Source organism: Anabrus simplex, chromosome 2, assembly GCF_040414725.1.
Source record: "Anabrus simplex isolate iqAnaSimp1 chromosome 2, ASM4041472v1, whole genome shotgun sequence".
NCBI lineage: Eukaryota > Metazoa > Arthropoda > Insecta > Orthoptera > Tettigoniidae > Anabrus > Anabrus simplex.
In genome coordinates, this window is record NC_090266.1 from 1193723889 (window position 1) to 1193748254 (window position 24366).

Here is a 24366-nt window from a genome sequence, read left to right on the forward strand (position 1 = left end):
AAAGTGAAGCGTGTCCACGCTTCATCCATGTACCATCACAAGAAACACACAGGTCAGTAACCGGAACATCAGATTCAGTTGTTTCCAGATCACTGTTTAGGTTCACAGCTTTCTGCACTGATGATGTCAGATTATTCTCACATTCTTTCTGAAGGGCACCGAAGAGTTCTGTTTGTATGAGCATACCTTGCAGCTGGGTGTGGCATGTTCATAATTCCACAAAATAAGCTGATACCTTCCCTTCCAACACCTCTCATTCCATAGCACAATCTCAGGTTTGCTTCATAAGTCCAGTTATTCACTTAAGATGTTATAAAAGCAATATCTGACTGACAGCTGTCACAAAACAAATGTAACCTACAGACTACACCAATCCTCTCTTCATCATCATATAACCTCAAATCTCACGCAGCAGAGTTAGCACATGCACAAGCTGAACAAATAACTTCTGACAGAATCCTCAAATCTATGAACCTAAACCCACTTGAGGATTTATCTTCAGTCTTGTATTCGTCGAACGAAATGCCTCCATCAATTTTCGTCTTAGCAACACTGTTCTTGCTCGAAGTACTACAGATACCGGTACCTTGTTCTGTACTCGTACATTTGATTTCTTTTTCGTAAACCGAGAAGCACGGACCTTTTTTTTACATAAAAACTCTACGTTCACCTCGAGGCATACTGTTACTTTGGATAACACAGAAGTCGCAAAATTATCACTTGATAAATCGCTTATGAAACCACAGCAACACATGTATATAAACACATTGTCAACAAAGGAACCAGAAGAATGCGGCAGCCATACTTTTCCACAGCCTTCTTGATGACAGGTTTCCATGGAAGAGACACACGTGGAAATTCTCCGTGAGTAATGGAAACAAAACTCTTCCTACGGAAGTGGGCGTGGCATTATGCAAGCAGTTACAGATACTAATTTTTCTCACATTTACATATGGTATTGAACTATTGTTTAAACAACTGTATAATATTTTGGAATTCCAATCCTGACATATTAAGGTATATTATGAGCAAATAAAAAAATTGCTATTTTTACTAGTTTATATATAGGTACTAGGTACTTACGATGATCCCCAAAAAGGAACTTTCACCCCATCAATGCAGTAGTTAAAACTGACAAGACTTTTTCTTATTTTTGAAACTCACAACCTGAGTTTTAACCCAGTTTATCAGCATACCATTGCTTACTGTTCATCTTGCAACATTATCAGGGATATTTTGCAGTTTCTCACAATCTTGTAACTTACGTATTTACGCAAATAATACCTGCATATTTTTTAAAAATTGAGGCACGAAATTGGGGTGCAGGAATTATTTGCGTAAATACGGTATTTGTTACCCTATACAGAATAACATCTGCAGAAAGCCACATCTCTGATTCCACTTGTTTATTCACATCATTTATATATGTAAGAAAACATAAAGGTCCAATAACACTGCCTTGAGGAATTGGGAGATAGTAACAACAAGGAAACTGGTCGCATTTGAGAGGTTTACAGTCTCGCTTTCAATTCTCTGTAAGTAAAATTCCTTCTTGGGCACGTTGGTGGATCCCTGGCAAGCATAAAGGGAATCTCCTGTCTGCTGCTTCAGGTATCGTAAAACGCCAATATTTGTTCTGGATGATTTCCGAGAAAAGAGTAGAATTATGAAAATGTTGCAAAGTTTGGGCTCGGAAGACTCTTGAGAAAGGAGACTAACTGCTCGACTAAGTGGTATGGATCCAAAGCACCACTAGCTCTTGTACATTTAACAAAAGCGGTTCGTGTGCCGGCACATGGCCGAAGGCTTTCGTCCAGTCCAGTACAAGAGTCTTCTAAAGGCCTGTCTACATGCTACGATTTATCATATAATAAGAGGATCATGCCAGTAATTTGTCGAAAGATGTATGTCTTGAGTGTACACACAGGTTCTGTCTTGCGGTTCAAACCCTCCTTCAACTTGCCCATCTGTTCCATGGCACCAAACATGGAGGAATTAATTCTGTGGTCTATCTGTGCCGTTTTAATCGCAAAACAGAGTGAGTGTCGAACTGCATCAGGGAACAAAAGAATATTACAACAAAAAGACCTCCAGCTCAAAAACGGTTTTACAACCACCACCACCACCACGTCGTATTTTTAATTTTCATAATGTTATTTAAGGAACAACTTTTTAACAACCACTTCATACTGTGTGTCTAATGTTTTTAGTTTATTATATATACTTTACATGTCTATCTGATATTGCATCTTAACTGGATGTAATATTAAGTATGCCGGGCTGAGTGGCTCAGACGGTTGAGGCGCTGGCCTTCTGACCCCAACTTGGCAGGTTAGATCCTGGCTCAGTCCGGTGGTATTTGAAGGTGCTCAAATACGTCAGCCTCGTGTCGGTACATTTACTGGCACGTAAAAGAACTCCTGCGGGACTAAATTCCGGCACCTCGGCGTCTCCGAAAACCGTAAAAGAGTAGTTAGTGGGACATAAAGCAAATAGCATTATTAATATTAAGTATTGACTTAAGAGGATAATTAAAACAATTTTGTACAATTTGTAAGAAGTTCAACCGCCAATACAGATCTAACATGAGATTTATAGTCTGTAGCATACTACTTAGTCGAGCAGTTAGTCTCCTTTCCACCGAGCTCCATAGCTGCAGCCGCTTAAGTGCGGTCAGTATCCAGTAATTGGGAGATAGTGGGTTCGTGCCCCACTGTCGGCAGCCCTGAAGATGGTTTTCCGTGGTTTCCCATTTTCACACCAGGCAAATGCCGGGGCTGTACCTTAATTAAGGCCACGGCCGCTTCCTTCCACTTCTTAGGCCTAGTCCCATCGTCGCCATAAGACCTATCTGTGTAGGTGCGACGTAAAGCAAATAGCCAAAAAAAAAAAAAAAAAAGTCTCCTTTCTCAAGAGTCTTCCCAGGCCCAAACTTTGCAACATTTTCGTAATTCTATTCTTTTCTCGGAAATCATCCAGAACAAATCAAGGTGCTTTTCTTTCGATTTTTTTCCAGTTCTCAAATAAAGTAATTCTGGTGTGGATTCAAATTTGTCCTTTAAGACCGCAAAAGTTACTCAACACTTCAGGCTTCACTTTGATATGATGCAAGGCCCAACTAACTTTAATTTCGGGACAAACTATTTTATGTGGAATTGAACCGTAGGATTATCACAAAAGTGTAACTTCAGACTGTTCTTTTTCATCGGGCATTTCACATATACATCCAGACATCCTACACATCAACCTTATTCCACAGGCCACTCAAGTCTGGGACCATACACACAAAATATGCCTCCCGGGGTCTCACAACTTCCTGGACTATAACAAAACCTGTGCTAAACCACATTACATTCAAAGGAATGGAACAACATTCCTCCTGCATAATATCCTACGATTAGGAAAGACCTATTACTTCAGAATAAAAATTTCACTGATACTTGGGTCTCAAAATCTGTTCCAAATTACCTTGAACCATCCTTCAGAATTAATAATTTTCTTATGGGACAGGCTACACATTTTATTATTAATGATACTGTAGGCCGCACCATAGTGGACTTGGCTGAACTCAAAACCGAAAATAAGAGATTTTTACCGAAGGAGAATGGAGGCAGGAAAAAGATGGAGCTTTTTTGTATAACGATAATTGTGCTACAAAATTAAAATGTAGCTAAGGTGGATTGAGTGTGTTGTGTACTTCACTACATAATTGGTGACCCAGACTTGATTCAGCAACGGAAGTGCGTAATAAACATCACGAAGTGCATAAGTGTACCATAGTGTAAGCGTGAAGAACAATGGATGAAAACGACCCAACGGGTACGCCGACGGCGAATGAATTTCATTCAGACACCTGGGTGGTCCAGACTGGTTGCGTAGTAGATGTTACGTTTTCCTTCGTCCTGTTCGTGACGTCATCATAGGAGCACCGTGACTGTGAAGCGTACAGCCGCGCGTGTATCTTATTTCGTTGTTTACCGCTGTCTGTCTTCATTTTCTTTCCTTTCCTTTCCGTATATTGCAATTTGTTTGTATAGTGGCCTACTGTATTTTGCGTAGTGTGTATATCGTAGTTCGTTTCTATGAGATCTGTGATAAGTTGCTGTGTTTCGTGCAGCGAGGTGCACTTATTTTCTTTTCGTTAGTTGTGTGAACAGTGTAATAGTTGTTGGAGTGAAATTTCTGTGTTCATAGTATCATTGTAGTGCATATATTTACGTGTCTTTTTTGCAAAATTTTGAGTGTGAATAAAAATTTTTAAATGTGTTTGGCTATAGCAGGTGATAGCTGTTCAAAATAAATAACAATGCCTGGATGTGCAGTAACTGGCTGTCTGTCATACAGCAGAAAGACAAAAGGAACAGCTATCGTGTATCATTCATTTCCTGTAGCTTCAGACCTTCAAACATTTTGGATACAAAAAGGTAAAAGGATGGATGGCTTCAATGTAGCTGCCTCTACCGTGTGTTCGCGGCATTTTACGGAAGCCAGTTATGTTCTGCAATTTAAGAGCAGAATTACTGCATTTACCTCCTGAGAAAATATTGAAAGACGATGCAGTACCTGCAGAGAACCTTCTTGGTGGCATTTATACTAGTAGCCCAGTAAATGCACAATTGTTCCTAAGAATTTCTTCGGTTCCACAGTCTTCGGGGCAAAAACCCAACAGGTCGGAGAGCCAGTTGGCCAGAGAAACTAAGAAGAGAGCTATAGAGACTCTTGAGAATGTATCTCCGAAGAAAGCCTCCGTGGCTTAGGCGGCAGTGCGCCGGCCTCTCGCTGCTTGATATCATGGTTCAAATCCCGGTCACTCCATGTGAGATTTGTGCTGGGCAAAGCGGAAGCGGGACAGGTTTTTCCCCGGGCTCTCCGGTTTTCCCTGTCATATTTCATTCCAGCAACACTCTCCATTAACATTTCATTTAATCTATCAATCATTTATCATTGTCCCAGAGGAGCGAGACAGGCTTCGGCAGCCGGTACATTTACTATCCTCGCCGCTAGATGGGGGCTTCATTCCTGGCCCGGTCAAATGACTGGAAAGAGGCTGTGGATTTTCATTTTCTCCGAAGAAAAGAAAAATTGATCAGTCCAGTGAAGATACTACCTCAGATGAAGAGGAGTTCCTTTCAAACAAAGTGAAGGCATCCGTTCATTATTTGGCCTTTTTAGTGACCTCCAATTTCTCAACATAAAGTACATTTTGACTACTCGATTAAACTAAGACTGGAAAGTTTATTTTCTCAGATGAGAGAGACTCGGGTATTTCTATGAATATCCGCTACCAACTGATGTGAAATTTAGATTGAGATTGTTACTTCTGGGAGCGAACTCGGGAAGATAATCAGTTCTGCGTTGATTTCACAAACCGATAATGTGATACTGACGTCTAAACTTGTGAAGTTGCTGCCGGATATGTCTGAAGCATTACGCATGATTGAAGGCGAGACAGAAATGAGGGACATTGCGATAGAAAACCGTGCAGTTAATGATTCACCGCAATCTACAGCGACACCTGATTGTTCAGCAGAACGGATTTCGGTACCTCGCCGGCTACATCGCCTACCATGTAAGAAAATATGCCAGGTCAATGGGAAGTCCCACTGGGGAAATGCTTTCCATTCTTCTGGTACAACCCCTATGGGATGGATAGAAGTGTTATCTTGGGAGGTCTACTCGTTCCATTGGAAGAATGGCTACACCAAAATAAAGGAATTTGAGTTAATTTTCACGGACACTCACGGACGTGCTGAACTGTCACACAAACCCAATATTATAAGCAAACTGTGTCAAATAATTAGCAGTAAATTCCACGCTGTGCCACCAGAAATAGTAAAAATGTATGTTGGAACGAGAACATTTATACGCATGCGACAAATGAACATTCGGGCAAGGACTGAAAAATCCATTGCAGCTCATCGGCTGGATTTCGTCTTCAAAAGCAACCACTTCATTGATCTCACAGGTAGGACCATGTTCTAATTAAGCGTTTTTCTTGTTCTTTCTTATTCTTTGATTTTAAAAAGTAGGAACATCTATGCATGGTTTCGAACATGAACTTGCTTCTGCTGCTGTTATAATGTGTTAAGCTTTAAACTCGATACTTGCCGAAGTGAGTCTGTATATGATGATGATGTAAGGCCATTGGCCCGAGTCGGTATATCGTATGCTAATATACGATAATTCCATTATGGAAGTTCTCCTGTCAACATGTAGTATTACAATAATTTCATATCTCTAACAGATTTGAGTGCGCATAACTTTCCTCAAATTATATAGGAACTTGGAAATGTTTATAAATTTCAAGCGTTGGTCAGTGTGTCGTCACGTATTCACATATTACATTTACGCCTTATTTGTAATAGAAAGAATAAAAATTTACTATGCGGTACTCTTTTTCCATCTTATAACGGCAGCAATCTTTGTCTGGTCTACAGTTAGTTCAGAGAAACTGTAATGTTTGCTGGTATTATGAGATTCCTACAGATTTTGAGTGTCTCATGCTCTGGGCTCGGCTGCTTTTCTCCTACAGTGACGTCATTTCGTTAACCATTAACAGCTCGTCTCGCGTTGAGCCCATCCTTTGGTAGTGTTTAAGAAACTTGGGACACATGATGGGTGATGTTAACAAGGTAAGCATCAAGATCCCTCCTTTCTGGACGAGAATATGGTTCTTCCAAGTGGAAGCTCAGTTTTACCCAACAGGACACAAAATTTAACTACTTCGTGCCTCAGCTCGAACCTAAATATTTTGAAAACATTTGGGACATTATTGAAAGTTTGAAACTGAATAAATATTCCGCGGCTAAAGAATGCCTTCTGAATATCGTCAAGGAAAGCTAAGGTAAACAAATAAAACGGTTGGTAATAGGCCTAGAATTAGGCGATCTGAAACCTAGTCAGCTTTTAAAGAAAACGCAGGCGTGAATGTTTCCGAAAAAGTACTTCGTACCTTGTGGCATGAGAAATTACCAAACTCTATCAAACATGTTCTTATCGTACCTGACGAACATTTTGAAAAAATCGCAATTATTGCCAACAACATCTTTGAAATGAATCCCTGCAGTAAACATTACAGTGTAGAAAACAGCGGTACTGATGCGTCCGCAAGTAACGACGCTATCACGAAACACTCTGCACAGATAGCTGCCCTAGAGCAACAGATAGCTTCAACGCGCACTTTTAGGCCCCGCAGTCGAGGTTTGAACCGAAACCAAACCAAAATGAAGTACGATCCAAACGGAATGTACTGTTACTACCAGTTCAGATTTCATAACAAGTTCTTCCCTGACAAATGCAAGCCTCCATGCTCGTGGAAAACTCTGGAAAAATTGGAACAGTAATAGAGTTGGCAGCAAGCTCCACTACTGAAAATCGTAAGGATTGCTGTAAACTCCATTTATTTGTACGTGACACACAGGTTTGCACTTCCTAGTGGATAGTGGAGCAGACGTTTCAATAATCTGTCACTTCCAGTAACAGAAGCTGTGACCCAGATTTTGAATTATTTGCAGCTAATGGCACAGAAATTCCAACTTATGGACTTAAAACACCATATATTGATTTGGGACTCCGTCGATAATTCCAGTAGCCTTTCGTAGTAGCTAAAATTGGCAAGGGCATATTAGTTGCTGATATTGTGAAAAAGTTAAACTTATTACCTGACTTAAATGAAAAGCAGTTAATTGATGGCGAGACTAAACTCTCATGGGTGAAGTAACAGCCATCACAGGTGATAATGTTGTTAGCACAGTGTCAAAAGCTCAAAAATTTGCTGATCTGTTATCCAGTTACCCAGATTTAACAAAAGCAAATTTACTACCTAATCAAATCAAACACAATATTAAACACTTCATCCCAACTGAAGGCCAACCAGTATATAGTAAGCCCAGGCAGCTGGATCCTCAGAAGCTACACATCGATGAACAGGAGTTCCAGTTTATGCAGAACAGTGGAATTATTTGACCATCAAAGTCTCGATGGGCTAATCCTTTCCAACTGGTCCTCAAAAAGGATGGAACTTTTCGACAATGTGGTCATTACAGACTACTGAATGTACAAACTATTTCAGACCGATATCAGATTCCTCAGATTGAATATTTTCAACATATTTTGAGAGGTAAGAACATATTTGGCAAGCTCGACCTCTTCAAGGCATATTTCCAAATCCCTGTAGCAGAGGAAGACAAACCTAAAACCGCTATTGTTACTCCGTTTGGGTAATATGAATTTAATGTGATGCCATTTGGACTCCATAATCCACCAAGCAGTTTCTAATGTTTCATTAATGAGGTATTTACAGGCCTAGAATTTATTTTTCCATATCTTGACGACTGCCTAATTGCTTCAGCATCAGTATAGGAACATCGTGAGCATCTTAAAGTTGTGTTTGAGAAGCTACATGAATTTGGCCTCCGAATGTTTCCAAATCTGTACTTGCTGTAGAGAAATTATAATTTTTGGAACACTTAATCACCACTGAAGGCTCCAGACCCTTACCGGATAAAGTGAAAGAGAATGTTGTTGACTACAAACTACCACAGACGGTTCATGACCTTCGTGTATTTTTAGGTACCGTTAATTTCTACAGACGATACTTCAAGGATGCAGCAGAAACAGTCTCTTTTGCATGCTTATCTGAAAGGTGCTATGAAGAAAGATAACTGGACCCCAGAAGGTATCACAAAATTTGAAAAATGTAAGCAGGACTTGGCAAATGCAGCACTGCTTGCATTTCCAGACCCAACATAACCAGCTGGTCCTGGCAGTAGATGCAAGTGACTTTGCAGTAGGAAGTGTCCTGCAACAGTACGAAGAAAAAGGATGGAAACCTATCGGATTCTTTTCGAAGAGGCTAAGCGATACACAGAGAGCATATAGCACCTATGACTGTGAACTGTTAAGAATCTACCTTTCTGTCAAGCAGTTCAAACATTTTCTCGAAGAGACTTCATAATATATACGGACCACAAACCACTTACTTTTGCACTTAATCAGAAAAATAAGGGATCTTGTTTACAACAAACATGCAACACACTAGTGACAAGGAGAATATTGCTGTGATAACCTGTCATGGATTGAATCTAGGACTGCCATCGATTACGACACAGTTGCTGACAGCCAACGTCAAGACAGTGAACTTAAACAACTTCAAGAGGAAAGTCAATCACTCGTGTTAAAGAGCTACCCACTGTCTTCTGAAAAGTTACTGTGGTGCGATACCTCAACAAACATAAGGTCATACGTTCCAAAAGAATTTTGCAAACAATTTTTTCTTCAGATCCACAACATGGTGCATCCAGAGATAAAGACTACTGTTATACTGGTGACTTCCAAGTATATCTGGCCTGGTATCAAGAATGACTTCAGAAAATGGACGCAAGCCTGCGAGAGAGAGAGAGAGAGAGAGAGAGAGAGAGAGAGAGAGAGAGAGAGAGAGAGAGAGAGACTCTCTTCCAGTCAGCCATTTTCAAGAACCTGATGAGAGGTTCAGCACTGTTCACATAGACATTGTTGGACCACTTTCACCTTCTAATGGCTCTATCTCTTCTGCCTTAAATGTACAGATCGCTTCACCAACTGGATGGAAGCAATACCAATGCAAAATATAACAGCAGAGACTGTAACAAAATCATTTTATGATCACTGGATGACACAGTGTGGAGTCCCAGCAAATGTAGTTGCTGACTAAGACCGACAGTTCGAAAGTCAGCTCTTTAAAAGAGTCTTTCCGAATTGTGTGGGGTGATGCTTAAACGCACGACACCCTATCGTCCGCTGAGCAATGGTAAATTTGAACGTCTGCATCGAACAATAAAATCTGCTATCAAAGCTCACAACTCTATAAAATGGAGAGACACCAATCTGACTGTGTTACGATGACGACGACTTTAATAATAGTATGACAGCAATCAGCTTCAGGGATCCTGCATTAACTGAATTCAAGAGCCACTTTTATAAAATTAAAATAAACATTCACCTTGGAAAGAGCTAATGAAGAGAACATAATCTGCTATCGAATAGAACAGTGACAAAGAAATTTAATTTTCAAAAAAATCTTTATTAGTAGAAAATCATACATCATAATGGAAAAAGTGCTGGGAACAAAAACATTTTTTAACCTCTATTCAGATGAATAGATATTGTTTTAATATACATAGGTTAAAATAAGTAAATCTATTTTCCTTCCAATTTCACTGCCCCATGCAACCATCTACATTGATTTTAATTTTTTTAATTCGCATATATTTTAAGCAAAACAAGGTACTAATTAAGATCTTCTTAAGAAGACAATATACTTTGATTTCACCTAAGCGTTGTAATATAGCTGAGGATGTTCCAAATGGAACGGAAAACGTACTGTAAATGATTAATTTGCTTAAAGCAAATATAAGTATTAAAAAGTTGGAAATTTACTGTTATTGATTCAATGTAAATGATTTGATAAGGGAAATAAATGAAGCCGATTTCTTGTAAACAACAAAATATGACAAAATTTATGCTTGAACAAGGCGACAATTTACCTAACGCTCCGAATAAGACAATATTCGGAAAACACCTTCCACAACATTTTAAGTTGCAGAAAGTTACTTTTATATGTAATACAATAAGGTAAAAATCTGCCTGTTTATGCAGAAAAGAAAAAATTCCACAAAACTTCATTTTACAGTGAATCCCAGCCATTATTCCAATCCTTGGGGATTTTTACTCCATATTGGACATCATGCATAGCATTACATAAATTTTGGGTACACACATTTTATACTGCTTCGTAATTGATTCACAACTTGTACTAAGAATCTGAAAGAGAAATTATACTGGGTAATATTCCACCTTGGACACAAGTTTTCTTAAGAGATCTGTCTCATTTTTACACACTCGAAACTGGAGATACTCGAATATAAAGCCACAGGTACTGAAGACAGACAACCGTTATTTCAACAGATCACCCTCTTAATGCACACACCTGGTGATTACAGCTAAATGTTTACTCGTAACTTGGCCTGTCCCAACTACCTGGCACTGCAGTACTTTAAAGAGAACTAAGACAATGCAGCGATATTAGACCAGCAGTTCTGTCTGTATTGAAGTATCGCCAAGTCTTTTAGCTCAACCTGGAAGTTCATTGAATTATTAATGTTTCCACCTGGATGAAAAGTTTAACACATTCACTGCATATCAGCATGACATACCAAACTAGCTGAGCAAAATATTTGCGTGGGACTCTTTAAAAGTTGTCATAATTGGAATTTTGATCGCTGGTAGGGCAGTTATATCGAACTCGTTGACTTGCCCCTTCCATGCGCCTGGTACATGACCCTCACAGTGGTTCAAATAGAGAGGTAATACTGTCCATCAGGAGCATCATGCGCCTGGCACGTAGGTTACTGTGCATTATTTACAGCTTATAATAAACTAATGCATACAGTATGATTACAAACATAAATGTATTCGTACTTAAAATTCTATAATAGAAAAGTGTAAGTCGCCATGTCTTTTACCTTTTCAGAACTGCCAAGGTGGTATTTCTTCTTTTGAAGTGTGCCTTTCATTGGGTGAGTCTCTTGATGATGAAGGAACTGCATTCTCGTCCATCTGAAAAAATTATAAATAAAATGATAAACATAAGGATCATGATGCAGTAAAAATCACTGAAGTTCATTCATGTTGCTCATAAATATGATGCAAGAATAAACAATTACAAGTTCAGTCCTTCGCTGAACTTATTGCATTAATGGAATTTATTTCAAAAGCGGAATCACTCTTAATTCTGTTGAAGTAATAATAAACAGAAAGTTGTGTTAACCTGACACTGAAGTTGTCTTGCTGCTCAGAGATCCCAGAAAGGATGATGAGGTACGACTAAAACTGTAGAGGAAATACGCGGGAAACAGAATACACATGCATAAATGTGCATGAACCTGTTAGTACATTGGACTATCACAATGTGGGGATAACAGGGAAAGTTTTTCTTACCGTGCAGGAAACCTGCGATTTACATTTTCTAGCACCCATCCCAGGACGTGCTAGGCGTGTGCTCCGAACATGCTTGTAAACTAAGAGTTGCGCACGCACTGAACATGTTAAATGTTAAATATTGATGAGTAAATACAAATATTTAGAGTTCCAATCTCTAATATAGTTAGTCCTTACTTTCACATACAAAAAAAATTCTAGTATAGAAAATGACATGAGATTTTCTGTCCTCGAATTCAACTCCATACAGAAAACTGGAGTTCACACACTGTTACTTGAGAAAAAGACAATGTTTTCTGATGGACTAAATATGAAGCAGAGTGGTGTGGAAACTCCCTTTGCTCTCCACAATAGATGATAATCTCGGCACCTCTTATTTATTGTCAGATTCCTTGCTGAAAATATTGGTGCAACATCACGCCATGACCGGTATTTTCCTTTTCTGCTAATTTTTTTTTGCAAGTTGTTTTACGTCGCACCAACAGATATAGGTCTTACAGCGACGAATGGGCAGGGAATGGCTAGGAGTGGGAAGGAAGCGGCCGTGGCCTTAAGGTACAGCCCCAGCATTTGCCTGATGTGAAAATGGGAAACCACGGAAAACCATCTTCGAACCCATATCTCCCGAATACCGGATACTGACCACACTTAAGCGACTGCAGCTATTGAGCTCTGTCTGCTAAATTTTGTACCAGAATTATGCTCATAACATTCAAAAAAAATTTGCCACCCTAGATTGAATAATTAAATAATTTTAATGCCATTATATCAGGTAGTAATGCCCAAAGCATTGCCTGTCCTAACTCTCTTCTCACGATGACCAAAGCACTCCCATGACCTCAGTAGTGTGAGTGCACTTCACATTTCTTCAGCTTGAGATGTAAGTGTGATTCCACACTGGAGAACCCACTTATTTCCTTGGGTTACTGCCTTTCAACTTAGGGCTTTACATATACCACAATACCTTGATTGACTTGTTTACCATTTGTTGCTCATGCTGTCTGTCATTCACACTGCCTTCCCAATTAACATTTGGTAAATTGAGATCATCCACTCCAATTATGTTCCCCACATAGCTGATTATCTTATCAAATAATTCTGTACCAGTGCCACCCTTCCCAGCTCTGTAAGCCACAAAAACATAAAGTTGCTTATGTGCAGAGATAAGCCTTGCATCTAGAATTTCATGTTTCCCATCCTAAAAGTTTTCATAGCTTACTAATTCATTGAAGAGTACTAATCAGATAAAACTTCTCATATACTAAATGTAAATCCACTAAAATTATCTGTATGTTATTAATCTTTTTTTTTTTTTTTTCAAAGTTTTATCTACAATTTATGGACAGCAGATGGAGATAGGGCCTGTCCCACATATGCAGAAGTGTCCCCATCTCCAGTTGGCTAAATGTGAACTATATGTATTCAAATATGCATGTGTTACATGTATACAGTTTTAAATCTTAACTTTGCTGTATACATAACTCCTGTACATGATGCCATTGACACATAGCTCGTAAATAAGTGGGATAATTAACTCGCTCATTCAGGTGTGTGACACACACACACCCACACCCACGGGGGGGGAGGGGGAGAGAGAGATACACACAATTAAACACGTACACAAGGTTTCTTTATGCATACATTCAATTTGCACGGATTTAAGGTCCTTTAGAGCCTCTAATTTACAGCAAAATTGCTGTGGAAGGTCCTTTATTACACGATTAAGGTTATTTCAGAGTCGAGCTGAAAGTTTGTAAAACTCGGATTGGTATGCTGCTGTTGTAGTGAATAGGGGGAAAGAGATGCCTTGTACTCCACAGACTGAGATATTGAGATATGAGATTGCTGGAGGCAATGGAAGGGGGACAGTTTAATTGTGCCAGCCAGAGATTTTTGAAGTAAGAATAGGTCTATTTAGTTACATTGATGAAAACCTACAACCTGTTTTCCAGTCGGTGACCGGGTCAGGGATGTAATAAATGAAGTATATATAGGCTATTAGTACGATGGGGTCGCCACTCCCAAGGTGATTTATTAATGACTGATAGATGCTATGAAATGAGAATGGAGAGTGTTGCTGGAATGAAAGTTGACAGGGAAAACTGGAGTACCCAGAGAAACACCTGTCCTGCCTCCACTTTATCCAGCACAAATCTCACATGGAGTGACCGGGATTTGAACCATGGTATCCAGCGGTGAGAGGCCGACTGAGCCACGGAGGCTCTAGTTGCATTGATAAGATATGTTAATTGTTTAGTTGCAGTTTGATTACCTTGTTTGTAAATTACTCACTGTGCTAGATTTTGGACAGCACTCTTTAACTTTTTTACCTCGCTGGTGGGATGCCATATAGTAGAACGGATAGTACCGTGGAAATGGACATCACTTGGATTGCACAGCTTCTAGATCCTTGAAGACTGATGGGCAAATCCTAGTATCCTTAAAGGCTTTACCCGACAAATTCATGAACCTAATATATGGTTCATTATGTAATGGAAGGAGCCATAATTAGTTCCCAGAAATACATCTTACTGTAATTCACATTGTTGGAGTTCAACAGCTATGTAGCCCACAACCAGATTCAGAGATTGTGTGTGTTTCCAGGCTGAGGACAGTGTTCCTGTGAAGAGTTCAGGCTGGAGTCATAACTTTGAAGCATGCATGTGTGAACAGAATGGAACTGCAACTATAGAACATGCTGTAAGTGAATTTACTGTTCTCTTAGTATCTATGGCCAGAGAAATTGAAATAGCCTATTGTTAAGTGTTTTTGAAATCTAATACAAATTTGTTTCATCAAAGCCATCACAGCCTCTACTAGACAATCTGCTGAAGATATTAACTAGAGTTTCACAGTTTGTAGCCAATATCCACAGTACTTACATTTGAAAATATTTCACCCCACGTTAAGTGCTCCGGAAGAAATTTACATGATGATTGTATGTAAAAATGTATTTACATTTATTTTTCATAATGTCATAATAAAAGCCTCAACTTTACAGTTGTTTTGTGTACCTCTAATAACTAAAGTTGGCGTCCGACGCCTAGGGTTGGAGGGAGGAGAATCCACGTGCCATTTCATGATGTCTCCACATTCCAGCATTCCTTTCTCTTACCTCTCGCCTCCGGCTCACGTGTTCCCTTGTTCGTTCTGACCGCTGTGATCTGTTGTAGACTACCTGGCCAGGCAGTGTTGTCCCATTTGCAATCGCTGTCATCAGTGACAAACAAACAGTCAGGTTACTGTGAGGGAATTCCTTACTGAAGGACTGGTACAGGAAGACATCCCTCAAGTAACTGGCGAAACTGGGATTCTTACGAATCGTATGTTGAAACTCGTTAAATTACTTATATTTACCGTTTGAGACTGATGCGTTTATATCAGGACTGACAGAGAATAAACAGGACTCAAATAAACCTTTTATTTAGTTACCACATGGTTGTGGATGTAAAGGCAGTTAAATGAGTTTTAAGAAGTAGGACAAAAGATTGGCGTATTAAAACCGTTGAATTTTTACACTTTCTGATTTCAAAACAATGGATTCTGCTGTAACACTTAACTTCTTCGACAGTGCTACCCTTTTTGAAGCAATTGTAGCTCATCTCATACTTAGCAGTTAACTTACACTTTCTTATACAGTAGGGGAAAATAATATTAAATTAATGCTTACATAATGCTCAAACTGTTTAAATGTTCATACTGAGACATTAAGTAAGCAGCTGCTCAAAATATAATTAGCCTACTTTCCTCTGTCTGTATGTAGGTCTACCCCTCGGTCTCGTTTCTTGATACCAGGTCAGGATGAGATGAGATTAATATTTATACAGCATGTTTCTATGGCTGGATGCCCTTTCTGGCACCAACCTCAGTTGAGGAGCTAATGAAGACGAAATGTGTTATGGTGAATGAAATTCAGTAAGGGGTGCGAGGACTCAGCTCTGGCCTGTGGATGGGAACTGTACCGGCATTTGCCTGGAAGTGGAAATATTAAACCACAGAAAACTATTCTGAGAACAGCTGATGGTGGGATTCGAACCCATGAGTTTCCCAAATGCAGAGCTTGGCTCCATAGCTGTAGCATGTTAAACTCTGCGGCTTCTCAGCATACTTTCACCTATATAAATAAAATTGTAATTTTTATCTGTACGCTCGGATTAGATGTAAAAGATTCCAGAACTTAGTGTTAAGAAAATGTTTAGATTAAAATTAGTTGAAAGAATGATAATTCTATAATGATAGCGCGAAAAGATTATATTGTATTCGAAAAATAGCGGGTTCGAATCCCATTGTTGGTAGCCCTGAAGATGGTCTTTTGTGGTTTCCTATTTTCACAACAAGCAAATGCTGGGATGTACCTTAATTAAGGCCACAGCCATTTCCTTTCCACTCCAAGCCCTTTCCTATCCCATTGTCGCCATAAGACCTATCTGTGTCGCTGCAACATAAATCCAGCCGTAAAACAAGCCCATATCACCAAACATCCCTGACGTTCCCATAAATTTCTGTAAGAGTATCCATTATATAAAGCATAAGGCTTGCCTTTCTTCATCTCATTGACCTACATGTCATAAGTAAGCACGCAGATAGCATAACAACAAAAGCTACATCAACGATGGATGTCTACAGCTGGAATAATTACAGTATGTTAAAAAGTATAGACTAATATTACCTCAAAAACCGTTAAAGAGAGAGGGTACGGGTTGGGAGAATCCGTATCACACAGTTGTGTGAAGTACACGCTAATTAGCAGTCCCCTTGCTGCACTGACGTTGGAAAACCCTGACAGGCTGCTTATAATTTTACAGTGATCGCAAATAGAATGCCACTCACAATGAACTGCTTGCGACAAGATCTAACTCAGAAGTGAAGTGAGAGGTTTGGCCAGAAGATTTATCTCCATGGCAACCATATCCCCACTCCCTTTATCCTGCCACGGCAGGCAGTATACATACCTCCCTCTAAGAAATGTCAGACGCCAACTTTAGTTATTAGGGGTATAGTTACTGTATATGGATTGTTTTGAAAACTTCTCATATTTTTTTTTCTTAAAAGGGGGGAAAGGGGGTTGATAATTTCTTTTTTTCTCTGCATATTTGTTATAAATTCATAATAGTAATTTCAAATATTACTCGCTCAAAGGTAGATGCTCAGAAGATTTGAAACTGGTGAAAACATACTAGTTTTGATAAAATTAAGACTATTCTTATTTTATTTATTCAGCTATTTTCTCTTCATTGATCATTTCTAACGAATGGTCTCTTCTATGTACACTACATTCTTTATGAGACTACCGGTGTTATTCCTTTCTGAAATGTGAAATGAGAAATCCCATACACAAAGGCTTGCTGTAGAGTATGTTGGAGAAGAGAATGGTCTAATTCGTTATACTTCTTCACGTATTTTGTAATTTGTGTTTCAGGAAGTACAGACTGCATGCAAGTCAACATCGGATGATCTTCAGCTTCCTTCACCCGTAAATGGCCCTGCCCGTGGAAGTATTCCTTCATGCTACGTTGGATCCACCGTACAGGTTCATGAATTTCCAGTAATTGGCTCTTGGGTTGACCCACGTATTGTGCCAGGATTTCGCTACAGAGTACGACTGCTTACCAAGCAGGTAATTATTAAAAATTACTATGTATAGTTTGTGTTCTATGAAGACATGGTGTTGCCTAGTTCTGAGTTTTGTTATTCTTCCCAGGCTAGTTTTTTTCATGACCTTTAATCCACTGGAACTGTATAAGCATTTGAAAAGAATTTCTAAGTTGAGTAGCTCAGATAGTAAAGCACTGGCTTTCTTGCTCTAAGGTGGCAGGTTTGAAGCGGACTCATTCTGGTGGTATTTGAAGGTGACCAGATATGCCAGGTTCATGTCTGTGGATTTTCTGATGCCTAAAATGAACTCCTGCAGGATAAAATTAATGGCACCTTGGTGTCTCTGAAAACCATAAAAGTAGCCAGTGGAACATAAAAACCAATAACATTGTTTATTAAGTTTTTTAAATTAAATTTTTCAAAGGTACATACTTCAGTAACCATGTTTACAGTTATGTGATAATTTATTCTGTAATCTACAATGTCATGGGTCCAGGAGGGTTGTTGACACTTATGTTTAAATTTGACAGCTATTTGCAGACTTTGTTTGAATTTTAAAATGCAAGGCATTATGATCCAGCAGGCTAGTCCAGATTGTCTTTGGCTAAGAGGGCAGATTACTCTTATATTAATACATTCAGTGTTTGTTTTGGGCATTGAGAGCAAATGTGTGTACATGGCATGCATTTTGTAATAATTGATTAACTCTTTGCTATCCCTAATGCTCCAGAGCACTCAAATATTATCACCCGCCTGGCATGCTGAACGTTCCAAAGCGCTAGTCACGCTAATGTTCATTAAGAGTGTTGAGTGAAATATCAAAGGGTCTTGTGAAACCATACTCTGTTCCCTTGACTCAGCAAGCTGTCAGGACCTTGTTGACAGCATTTCCTGTGTATATTTCACAAGCAGACCTACTTTATAAAAATCTTCTTTAGTTAGAGATGGTGTTCAAGTTCACACCATATCGTCTAATCGCGGAGTTGTGTCGAAAGCTTCTTATCCTGTTGCCGAATTCAGATTCTGTGAATGATGGTACAGTGAAACAAGAAACTGGTAAAGGCAATGAAGAAATAGACATTGTGTGTCCTTGTGCGGTCTTAAAATTACACAAAACATACAGGTGTTGTGGACATCAGTGATCAGAAGAGAAAATACTACAGGGTTGGGCAATCATCTAAAAATGGTGGAAATTTATTTTTCACTTTGTTATCAGTGTTTGCATTGTGAACAGTTTCATTCTTTATGAGTAACCGACCAGCACTTACAGCTCATGGAAACAGACAGCTGAACTTCCGGCGCAACTTGGTGCAACAGCTGTTCTGGAACTTCATGTCTCACAAACGTACAGGCTGGAAAAGAAGTTACCCATCGGCTGTCCATTCCCTTAGCTATTTAATTATCTTGTGAAGATACCTGGTCGTGCCAAAGTGTTTGCTTTGTGTTTAAAAATGAAAAATAGAGCAGCTTCTGGGAGAGGTAGAAAAACAACATTCAAATGGAAGCAGTGCAATCTACCACTGTGCAGGACGGAGTGTTTTTGGAATACGATCAGGAGCGAAATGTGGATATTCAAAATTAGGGCAAGTACACATTTATATGCACTAATCATTTAGGAACGAAATGCAAAGGACTTCGTATGACTTCTAGTTATTTTCTTTTAAAGGGTGGTATTTATGCTACTGTGCCTATTGGGATTTAGAGGACTCTGTCAGAAAACACGGTAATTACGGCCAGGCATCTGCCTTCAAATGGGGAACAGCAAATGGTTAAATACTCAGTGCTTCAAAAAGGAAGAAAATCTCCAGTTGATATAATTGTTATCATGACTGACGCAAGTACTTACTTGTGAGGTCTTCCAGATCGTCCAATATCTTCAAAGATCTAATTTTTTTCAGTATTTAAAAATATATACAAAATTAGGTGGAAATCTTCAAATTCTTTTCCATCTTCACTTTATACATTAAAGTCACTAGGCATGAATGTTATCCACGCTAGTCTGTGAATACAATGTGTGTTTGACTTCTTAAACAGCTTGTTGTTTTTAAGATATTGTTGTATGGTTATGTTGTGTTAGAGTGGTTCTATACTTTCAGTGCCAAGTAACTGCACTTGTATATAAATACAAGACCTGTCTAATGATGCAATTCCTGTACCTACCTCAGTTAAATTATCAATATTGACATTTAAAACATGATCTGAAATGGTAAATCTTCAGAAATTTAGAGTCCTGCCATCCAAAATATTTCTTGGATGTGGCAACGCTGTTTCTTTCTTACAATTTTAATGTAAACTATATATTCATTGGTTTATATTTGTGGGAAAACTTTTTTTTTGCTATGTATATAATGACCTGAATGTCTTCTTTCAGGTGCACCTTTTTGAGGGGCATGCCTTGACATTACAAAGCATTGGTCGAGGCTATGGGTCTCGCATTACCTTTGAAGCTGATGATGGATGCTTAAATGATAATCGTAATTATCTTTGGTCTGACTCCTGGCCTGAAGGCTTAGCTTTTGAGCTGGAAGTAGTATCACCTGGAGACAAATTTACCTTGTACAATGTGAATCACATTGCAGCTGGCACACTTGAAGTGTTGAATGTACAGGTAAGTGTAAAGAGTTCATTATATTCAGCTGAATAAGTGTCTGAACTAATAGAACATTGCATCAGTATAATACCTGACATTCATAATATCTTACCAAGAAAATTGCAACTTCGTCCTTTTCTCTGAAGTAACATTTTGATATATTAAAAAAACTTTTCTACCTACACAGTTCAGGGAAAATAGGGTGTGGTCAGATTTAAATAAGTTATAGGCATTCTTGACATAAAGTAACTAAAAGTTAAAATGACCATTCTGATGGTGTATTACATCACTTTGTTTTAAAACAATGATAAAATAATCAAAATTCCATTAAATCTTCAATTCTTTCTCCAGTTATTTGCAGTTACACATCAAACAGACTTATTTTAAGACATATTTTATACCCACAGTAAATACATAGAGCTTAAGAGAGAATGTCTCTTGTCTCTAATAGGAAAAGGAAAATTAAGGTCATCACATCAGTATAATAATAACTTATTATTATTATTATTATAACAGGAAATAAAATCCTTCTTACTGTACCTTCTATTTTTGCAATACTTTTTTGAAACATTGCACGTTAAAGATTTCGTAGGTTTTAGACTTTTGTATTGAATGTTCTAACTAGTTGATTACGCGAAGCTGTAGGCTTGCATTCGGGTTCAAACCCCACCATCAGCAACCCCAAAGATGGCTTTTTGTGGTGTCCCTTTTAACAGACAAATGCTGAGGACTGTACCTCAATGGAGACCATGATTACTTCTATTAATGTCCAAGCCAGTAGCATGCAAATTAATCACAACAGTCATTTCTAAGACTATTGATACCTAATGTTGGCAGAGTTGCACATTCCCGGTAAATACCATTCCCACCTTAAAGCTAATTGTACTGTAGGTATATGGTGCCATTATTGTTAACATTATTGAATGTTCTTTATAATGCAGTAATTAGTTGAATGTCTCTTGGTATGGTCATGTAAGTTTGAGTATTGTCATGTTAACCCTGAGGAAATGTTAACAAATTGACATTAGCTGAGCCCCTTTCTATGACACAATGTGCTGTTGGTGTGGCCATGGTAAATTAAATGAATCGGTTATTTCAGAAACCACACTCTTCTACAGCACTGCATTTTGAGATGTTCAACTATATCTGTATGATTTAAAAATGAAATGGATTCATACTTTCCCCAGTTCTTAATTAGGTGACTGTGCATTCCTTTATTGCAGTAGTATTTCTCTTTGTTTCCCTGGATATATGCTCATAACTTTGATGGGGAAGTCCAGTTTCTGTAATATACTAGATTTTTTCTATGAGAGTGTACATTAAATCTTACATTTTAAATAATTCCAATTTTATTTCTCAAGAAAACTGCTGCAGTGAAGCAAATTAAAGAACTTTTAACATGAATTATGCATAAAAATGACATTTGAAATGGAGATTTTGGTGAAAATTTCATTCATCACTAATTACTTCTGCCTCTACAGTAGTTGACCAGTTTAAAACTTCACTGTAGAAATCTTTGTGTTCATCTGGGATGTAACCAAGGAGCTGCTTTGTCACTGAGTTTCTTCGTATTTATAGGGATATTTGCATTTGGATAAGCTTTACCGTCTGGTAGAGCTAATGGCGGCGTTGATGCCAACTTGAATGTGTGATAAGTCCATCGATGCAGTTCTTGGCAACCACATGACAGCTGTTCTCTTCACTGTAATTAAACTCCATAAAGCTTGATACAGCAAATGATACCTTCTGATCACATAGAATATTGCGACTTTGAGACTGCGGTGAGAGACAATTTCTCTTGTAAAATTTGGGCCACCAACTATCGAAGGCAAGAATGTAAACTGTTTCTATTATGTCCTTAGGACTCTTCCTGGCTGCAAGTACTGCTCCTAACCTGGCAGGTCTGTGCTTTGAAATACTGTGGATACTCCAAAAGGCTTTTTTGCAAATTGTTTACACTTCCATTGCTACAATTTGTTGAATACTTGATGTTCTGGCATCAATGTTTTCTAGTTTCATCATCAGGATTCTTTAAAGACCTCATTTGTTTAATAGCACAAATTTCTATGAGGTGATTGCAAATAGGTGTCTTGATTATTTTTACAATCCATGTCATAAAACTTCCTAAAAATTTCTTCCTGATCACCATGTGCAATGTGCTGAAAACATTTTCTAGGGCATCTGAAAAGATTAGAAGTATATCCTTCTAAATTCCATAACATTTGCAGCACTAGCCATAGATAATGATTATACAATATAACGTTCAAAACCTAGAACACTTCTCTTGCTGCTTAATTAAACCACAATTTATTTTTGTTAATACTGCTATTTAATTAACCGGGAAGAAATGTTTTAGGAACCTGTACGTTCAAAACACATTCTTAGACGTAATCTATAGAAGACGCAGTAGTCAATACTTGCCCACAATTTTCTCCAGCCGTCTTGGGGCTTGCAGGTTTTCCCTCATAGTTCACATATCCTAAGCCTCGGATTCTACCTGTTTCAGTTACTTCCCACTTGCATTCCACTCTCTTTACACCTTTCTTGCATTTATTATTTCCTTCAATGGGAACACTAACATCACTAGACTCCATATTGTAGCTCACAGTAACATTGACACACTCACTCTGCTTTCAATGAGACAATACATCGCATCAACTCGATCATTACAGGGAGAAAGTGGCTATCTCCCAGAGAGGTCCAGTTTCTGCATGAAATGTTAAATATTCTGCCAACGTACAGAGAACTTCCAGAAGTCAGAGATGTACCATTTCTGTCTAAAATGACAGCTCTATGTTAGAAGACAGCATATGTACTCTTAACTCAAAACCACCAAAAAGTGGAGAAGTCAGATTTCTGAAATAACTGATTCATATTATGAAGCAGTACCAAGAAACTGGGTTGCTGAAGGAAGTACTGTAATTGGGACACAAGACTACACCATAAGAAGACTGTTCATTAGGAAAAGTAAAATAAACATTACGCTGTTGGCTTAAACCTAAGATTTAAGTCACAGTGGGCAAAATATTCACATTATAACAATTCACTGCAGACTGTTCGGGAAGGAAGAATGCATAAACCAGCAAAGAAAGTTTCTGATGATGCTATACACAAAATGCAATTGATATGGTAAAGTACATAACGACTGGACTGTGGAAGATTGAGAGGAGGTCATATTTTCGTTTATGGTCAGTATGTTCCTTATATGTGTGTGAAGAAACGTTGGAGAAAAGTCACTGGTCCATATTTAGAAAGTGCGTGAACATCCTTCAAAAGTGATGTCCTGTTACCAATGAGGGGCCAGGGCTTCAGTTCCCATTAAAGAATGAACAGTGACCAGTACAGTGGAACATGTATAATTTGAACCTCAAGGGACCATTTAAAAATTTGAATTATCCACAAAGGCAAATTAAACAAAGTTTACAGAAGTAACTCCAACATTGGATTTTACAAAAGAAACTTAATCTTAGACATTATTGGTGTATACATATATATTTTACAATCTACTATGTTTAAAGAAACAGTACAGTATTTAATCTTAAACACCATTAGAAATCATATTTGCTCTTTGTTAAAAAAGTCTGAGATCATAGCTTGTTTTCTTGATTTAATTCTCTCACCCATGATGTATGAATCCAAATGATTTAATGACTAAAAAATAGAATTGCTTACATTGTTCTGATTTTCAAAAAATAACCTTAGTTGGATATAATTAGATGCCTCAGCTGCACTCTGGATCACTCATTCCTGGTTCTCTAAAGAACTGACACCCTCTTCTCCAGATCTGCAGTCTGCAGCTTGGTAGGCGTTGCTGATTATGTCAGTGTTGGCGAGCTCGCCACACAGCAATGTCTTCATCGGCATTTTTCTTTGAGACACTTCTCCTCTAATTTTAACAGCCACTTCTCAAAAATGTTGCTTGTCATCCAAGGTCTTCCACTGGATGCATATTAAACTGTTATTTAAATTTTTGATACATCAAGGATTATCGGATTTCCCAGTCGTCAACAAAGGCAGTTTTTCAGACCATCCACGTTTGCTCCATCCAACAGTGTAACTCTTTCTTTACTAATATTTCCTCCATGGCATTTTTAGTCTTTAAATACTAGGGTATTGTCAGGCATGCACTTAAAAAGAACTGTCTCATCAACATTGAGAAAATTTTTAATCTCCATGTCCTCAATTACCTCTTGCAGGTTTTTCTT

General features: G+C 38.4%; 2 protein-coding genes across 9 annotated transcripts in view; one reads left to right on the top strand and one right to left on the bottom strand.

Annotated features, from left to right (window-relative positions):
• Adat1 (Adenosine deaminase, tRNA-specific 1) overlaps positions 1-24366 on the bottom strand; it is a 278918-nt gene that overhangs the window by 79077 nt on the left and 175475 nt on the right. For all 3 annotated transcript variants that reach the window (XR_011017860.1, XR_011017861.1, XR_011017862.1), the window contains one exon: positions 11502-11595. The gene's annotated coding sequence lies outside the window, so the exon portion shown is untranslated. The remainder of the gene's footprint in view (positions 1-11501; positions 11596-24366) is intronic.
• Positions 1-24366, top strand: part of LOC136864784 (uncharacterized) — a 91635-nt gene that overhangs the window by 51915 nt on the left and 15354 nt on the right. For 3 of the 6 annotated variants that reach the window (XM_067142165.2, XM_067142166.2, XM_067142168.2), the window contains exons 3-5: positions 14581-14676; positions 17396-17593; positions 19943-20179. In XM_067142165.2, coding sequence (XP_066998266.2) covers positions 14581-14676; positions 17396-17593; positions 19943-20179 — 531 coding nt within the window. The remainder of the gene's footprint in view (positions 1-14580; positions 14677-17395; positions 17594-19942; positions 20180-24366) is intronic. The other 3 variants (XM_067142169.2, XM_067142170.2, XM_067142171.2) reach the window with 1 other exon arrangement.